Source organism: Macrobrachium rosenbergii, chromosome 13, assembly GCF_040412425.1.
Source record: "Macrobrachium rosenbergii isolate ZJJX-2024 chromosome 13, ASM4041242v1, whole genome shotgun sequence".
Taxonomy (NCBI): domain Eukaryota; kingdom Metazoa; phylum Arthropoda; class Malacostraca; order Decapoda; family Palaemonidae; genus Macrobrachium; species Macrobrachium rosenbergii.
The window spans coordinates 45,577,281-45,584,428 of NC_089753.1; the positions used below are offsets into that span (position 1 = coordinate 45,577,281).

General features: G+C 34.3%; 1 protein-coding gene across 1 annotated transcript in view; it reads left to right on the forward strand.

Annotated features, from left to right (window-relative positions):
- The first annotated feature begins 425 nt into the window (after positions 1 to 425).
- Positions 426 to 7,148, forward strand: part of LOC136845264 (uncharacterized) — an 18,384-nt gene continuing 11,661 nt past the window's right edge. Inside the window, exons 1-2 of the mRNA XM_067115407.1 lie at positions 426 to 575; positions 6,558 to 6,678. Of these exons, the coding sequence (XP_066971508.1) occupies positions 489 to 575; positions 6,558 to 6,678 (208 nt within the window). The 5' untranslated portion in view covers positions 426 to 488. The remainder of the gene's footprint in view (positions 576 to 6,557; positions 6,679 to 7,148) is intronic.

A 7,148-nucleotide genomic window follows, 5' to 3' on the forward strand; every position in this document is an offset into this window, starting at 1 on the left:
CTATGATATTCTGTTAATTTCATGCATTTTACTAACATTACAGGAAATTAAAAATACTTAAAAAATGATACACGCATAGTTCTATTACTGTGTTTTTATTTATGGAATGCTATAGAATGCATGTGCAATTCCAGGAAAGTGTTTCAGCACCTCGAAATGGGTTACAAAACAACAAAGAGAGAAATACCACACCAAGGGGGAAATAATAGTAATAATAATATAAAAGAAATGCCGCTTTTCCATACAACTGTGCCACAGATGATGGCATCACGAGTATTGTGCTGAATATCCATTCAGCTATAACATATGGCTACCTTCCTTAATGTCACTCCCATTAGGAAATGGACAGACAGACGCCAATACAATTACCATTTTGTTCGTGCCTCGACTTGGTAAGCCAGCATCAGTCGTAGGTGAGCAGCAGCTTCAACCGGGGTAGCGCTGAGTCTACCTGCGACGCCTGAAAGATTAAAAAAAAAAGGACAAACATGGTGGACCGAGGGGCGCTACCTTTACTAGTAGCGGTCGTTGTGGGTCTCCTTGCCGTCCTAGTGCTACTTCAGCCAGTAGATTCGGTAAGACCCGACCTCTGTTTAAACGTTTGACACTCATCCTCAACCTTGGATGAAATCGTTCAAGTTGTCTTTGAAGTCCCAGTTCTTCCTATCCCGATATGCATCAGGTCCTTCCTTTCTTTTCTTTGTGTGTTGGTTATTATGTTCTGTTAACCTAATCGCCCACTTTCTACTAATTACTTCATTCATGTCCGCGTACTGTCTGCATTTCAGAATCCTGCAAATAGTTTTATTTTTTCACAAACATAGTTACTACTGCACACTCCATTTCATTTAGTCTCTCTTACAAACGATTTTTACCTAAACTAATTTTTATGGAAAGTATCTTATTTGTATATTCATTTTAGTGTCTCGACAGCTGTCTTCCTTTCTAATCCCTCATATGGCGTTATGCGGTCTGGTTTTTTTCCCCACGGATAAAGTTACACACGTGAATGCAATTTTTCACTTCTGACCTTTTTGAGGGTCTTGTTACCATACTCACCTTCAGCTTTTGAGTGTCACAACCTAATGTTCTACCATCAACCATATCCTCTACTGTTGTAAGCACTATATTCATTCAAGTCCGTCACTAGAGTATTTTAAGCTCTGGTTTCAACGATTATTTATGCTTAATGCAAACTTGAGACCTAACTTCATTCTGCATGCCCTTCCAACAGCAAGCTCATTTTTTTTTATTATATTGTTTATATTTTCGCTGTGACGTCACACAGACCGTTTACTTTCGGAGTACCTTTCTTTACATGCTCCATTAAAATCAAGGCTGCGTATGTTTACAAGATCAGCATCCATCTTCTACTGTTCTTTAAAAAAATAAAATCAAACATCACGAAACACATCTACTTATATATCTCGATGGCATTACCCCTGCAGAGTTGCTTGTTTTAAAGCAGTTCTGTAAATTCTACGGATTTAGTGCAATATCTCCCTTCACCAAAACACCGGTACTACATAGTTATACTGTATTTACCCAGTTTACTGTTACACACTTATATTCTGCGGTTATTTAAACGCCGGATTATATAATGACTGCGCTGCATTCAACTTCTTGCCTTTTCCAGGTGATTTTTGCTTCTTTTCGTGTTATCTGTTATTACGACTATAAATTATATAAGCATCACACACGTATATATATATATATATATATATATATATATATATATATATATATATATATATATATATATATATATATATATACTGTATATTGTCAGGAAGTGATCAAGCACCTGGTTATTACACAAATAATAAGACCAAAAAGTTACCTCACTTCGACCAGATACTTGAAACCTCATAACAAATATATTAAGACTGAATACTCTAAAGGTACAGTGATCCCATAAAACCTACTTATCACTTGAGAAAATCAACGTAACTTTATCAAGTTATGGGTGAGGTAACAATTAACAAGTTATAAACAGACTAGTGGAAAATGGGCATCACTTCAACAAACACTATAACTGTTTCTCTGGTTCTATTTTACCTAGATATGTCTCAGGTGAACAAACAGATATATCACTTATCTTGTACACATTCATTAATTTCTCTAATTACTGGTGGTCAAAATGAAACACTATGCTTTTAGAACGTTAAACAAACAGGTTTATTTCTAAGTTCAAAAGTTATATGCAGAGTTCACAATCTCAAAAAGATTTACTATTAATTGATAACAGTGTAAGATTTAAGTATTTCTTAATCAAGTTTAATTCAAAAAACTTTAATTTATTAAGAAAGCAATTTGGTTAAGTAAGATTCAAACCATTAACTATCACTCAAGTTTTAAACATATACCTGATTAATTACACTCAACACAAATGTTCACCAAAATACTACTGACTGGAATCCACATAAATATTTTCTGAAATCTCAATAATAAGTATGCACTAACAAAATGCTAAGTAATCACCAGCACAAAACTTTGTAAACCACTAATTATAAAATTAGAGTAATATGATAGCACAGACATATAAAAATGAAATATGCAAAAATGGAAATATACCAATAGCAATTTCTAAGACAAAAATATGTTTAAAGATTATATCAATCTTTCAAAAGATTTCCTTCACTTTTAAAAAAAGGTTAAACTCACGTCTTTCTAAGACTTTCTCAAAGACAACACTGCCAAGTCACAATGACATACACAATGATATATAACTAGCAGCAAGGCACATTAGAACTCACAATAAGAGATATTATTCATCTCTTATCAAAATAATAATTCCCTTTTACCTAGAATATCACCGTAACTCTTAACATAACAAAAACCACGAAACATCACATTACCTTTCTTTAAGGGGGTACACCATTATACACTTTACACAATGCTTGCACAATATGAATACCTCAGACCACCTCCAACAAAATGAACACACTTCTTGGGTGAGTTTAACAAAACCTTTACAAATATGACGGCAGCCAGTATAACACCCTTATATATATATATATGAATGGAATTTTTGAGAGAGAGAGAAGTTTATCCAAGGAACCCCTGTGGCTGACTGCCTATCTCTGGATCAGTACTGCACTTTTATCTCCAAACCCTCCCAGAATACATGATACATAAAGTATACATACATTATACATACAGGTATACATGTATGGTATACATACAGGGACTCTAAGGCTCAGAAGGAAATATGCCAAAGCTCTTATCAATGACTGACATCATCCGCTGGACACTCAAACACTTGAACAAACAAAAGGGAGGTATTTGCGACCAAAAACTGGCCGGCTGTCAGCATGTCAACTTCATCTCTCTCTCTGTTCCTCATTCTCTCTTTCTCAGTTTACGAAAAAGAATAAAAATTAAGTATATCTTAGTTTAACCAGACCACTGAGCTGATTAACAGCTCTCCTAGGGCTGGCCCGAAGGATTAGATTTACTTTTACGTGGCTAAGAACCAATTGGTTACCTAGCAATGGGACCTACAGTTTATTGTGGAATCCGAACCACATTATAGCGAGAAATAAATTTCTATCACCAGAAACAAATTCCTCTTGTTCTTCACTGGCCGGTCGGAGATTCGAACTCGCGACCAACAGAATGGTAGCTGAGAACGGAACCCGCTCACCCAGCGAGGAACTAAACGAAAAAGAATAAGCACAGACACAGCTAATAACCATGGGTCAGGCACACATGATAAATGCATAACAGGCAATTTGCCGCTAGTTGCCAAACTCATCAGATAAGTCAAGAGGCCTCGCCTTCCTCCTAACACGACTTCGTCCAAACACTTGAGTAAATACAGGATGTACCTAAGTGATCTGACAAGAATTTCACCCTTTCTCTCTCTCCACAACACGCTAAGAATTCGAAAAATTAACACTGTATACAATTTTCATATGCTGCACTATACATTAAACAAATGGAAAAAACACATCAAGACATTTTAAGATTACATGATACACAATTTATCTGTAAGAAAAGACATTTTAAAATCATATTATTACAACAAATGACGAATCTGCAAGCAAAACATCAAAAATTTTCAGATACACATTACACTTGTAGAATGGTTATAAACATTATAACGCCTTATAATATATATATATATATATATATATATATATATATATATATATATACATACATATATATGTATATGTATACATATTTATGTGTGTACATAAGTATTGATGTACTGTATGTAAGCATGTATGTATTATGATGTCTTTTCAAATACGCACGCATTAATGAATTCTGGTCATACCGTACTTCCATAAAATTCCTGATCAAGGTTTACGAGTCTTGCGGTTTTTATTCAGATTTAATCAAATGTCATATATTCAAAATACCTGTTATCACAAGTTTTATATTTGCACATCAGTTTGACTTAACCAGCTTCTCCTGGTTCGATCTTAACCAGTAACACTAAGACAATAAGTCAATTGCTCAGCTTCCAGTAAAACTCATGTTAGTGGACAGAAATACCTATTTGGGATAGTATGATAAATTTTACAGATTTCATACCCATGCTGAGAAATATAACCGAAAATTAAAGTACCAAGATCCAAATCCTGATATCCGGAATGCTCATGAAATAGAATATCCAGCTCAAAAAAAAAAAGACTCAACTAGATTATTTATAGTACTTCTCGCGAAATATAATATTGTAAGGTTGGAGAGCACTTTACATATGCCAAACACCTGTGGTTTGTATGGTCAAAAAGTGGAAAGATAATGTTCCAAAACACTTGGGATTCAAGATAAGGGCTACCTTTGTAGTGTTTATGTGTTGTCCGCAGAATTTTACCCATTTCGTGACATTTATTCATATCAATATTAAGAAGGTACCATGAACGTCACTTTGACAAGTGTCACATGAAATGTTCTTGTCATAAACAGTATGCGTTCCATTCCAGGCTAGAAATTCCTACATTTAGTGTGGTCTTTATGTTTATGTTCTCAACTTGAAGGAGATCTTTTCACAATTTACCTGACAAAGAGACTTAATGTCTTCTTTATATATCATTGCCTCGGATTCACGTTATAAATTCATTCCTTAAACTTTATCCAGTTGTGATCTTTTCGCAATTATTTCAATATATACCATCATAAAAAATTATCTTTTACAAAGAAATATCATCAATGTACAACAGAATATCAAAAGAAAGTATTGAGCAAGATTACAAAACATACATCTGTGTTCTCTAAAGGTTCATAATAACAAGAACCTCATAATTGATACGCATAAGGACTCGCATCAAGATGACAACACAAGAATAAAAAAAAAACAGTTTACAAGAACAGCAATACATGGTATACATAGTCAATAAAAATGCAAAGAAAACACTTAAATCGGTTCCCTTAAGAATAAAAAAACACAAGGAGCAGACTAATTTAAAAAGAAATACAGTGAACAAATCAATATAGCAAACTTATGCGAGGGGCATAAAGAATTAAACTTAATTCAACAATAAAAAAAAATTAATTAAGACGTCATATTACACAGAGGTATCTTGCAGGACTTGTTAAGTAATTATAAGCCCATGTATTCCAGAATATTTCAATTGTGACAAAAGTAATACAGCTCTAACATTATATTTACACTTCCTGACAATTTTAATCTACTTAATGACATTAAACACATGAAATGTTTTCCTGGTGATAATAAATTTGACCGGTTACTTATTCACTGAATTACTCTCCTATCATGCGGGACAGTAGCACTTCCTTTTATACACAATTATATAAAATAGTCAAAACGACATAATAAACATGTGATTATTAACTGGTATACGGCTGAAAGAAAAAAGGGATACACAACTGATTGGGGAATTTACTGTGTTAAATACGTTGAACAAAACTAATAGGGCACGATAAACTTGCTCTAAAATCAAGAACTATTTACAGTTACAAATACATGAAGCTATAGTTCCTTGATAGATTCGTCTTTCAAACTTTGCATTCCATAACATCGAGTAAATGGCTAAAATCATTCTAAAAGGAAGCAAGAACAAGACTGAGACTTGAATTTTTTACTTTTTTTTTTTTTTTTGCCTTAACAGTTCGGTGTATGATCACAGCAATACTACTAAAGACAGCTACAATTTGTAATGGTTTACTAGATGTTCTTCCAAGTCAACTTAATAGCATTTCACTACCGTCTAACGCTTAGTGGCCTGTCGATGAAGATTATCATCAGACGACACTATACAATGGGGTCAGAGATTAATATACTTCCTGTTTACTTCTCCTTACCCTCCCTGAATTTTACCGAAACTCAGGTTGGCGCTATGCCATACGTGTATGTGTATGTGTATGTGTATGTGTATGTGTGTGTGTACAATATCCTAATATTCTAGATACGATTTCAACTACATGGCTTGAAATCCGAAAGGATAAGAATGCATAAATTATTCCACAAAACGAATCGACCCCACATTATTTAGAATACTAGAGTCAGTACTAACACCCCACACTATCAAGAGGGTGGCAGCATTTATGTGTCACTGTAAAGCCTATATTTAAATTTTTTTCAGAAAACTGTCCAAGAAGTTGGCAGATGCAGTCAAGGACAATGCAGAAAGTCTTCTCCTAGTTGTAAGGAAATTCCTGGAGAGAAATGTGGAGATGGCCTCGTCTGCTGCGAATTCAGAAAACGTAGGTGTCAGAAAATATTAAGAGATATTAAATCAACAGAGCCCTATACATGCCAAAGCTATATTAAAAGACCTTGGTGTACAATGCGAGAGGCGTCATATGGAAATAGGAGATAGGTATATTTTTCACTGTCTGCGGAAACAGCAATGAAATTAAGTCAGCTCACAAGACTGGTTGTTCAAAAGCATAATGGGAAATTTACAACAGAATCCAATCAAAACTGAGATTAGGTAATGGTTAAAAGGTGAACAGGAAAGATTACACACACACACACACACACACACACACACACACAGATATAAAGTAGTAGCCTCACACACACTCACACACACACACACACACAAAGAAATAAAGTAGTGGACTGACAAAATCTTCTGAAATGATAAGGTTAGGGGTAATATTCGTATTAGGGTATTAGGAAAACATCAAACAGGATCTACAGGAATACAGTAGCATGAATGTTGACAACA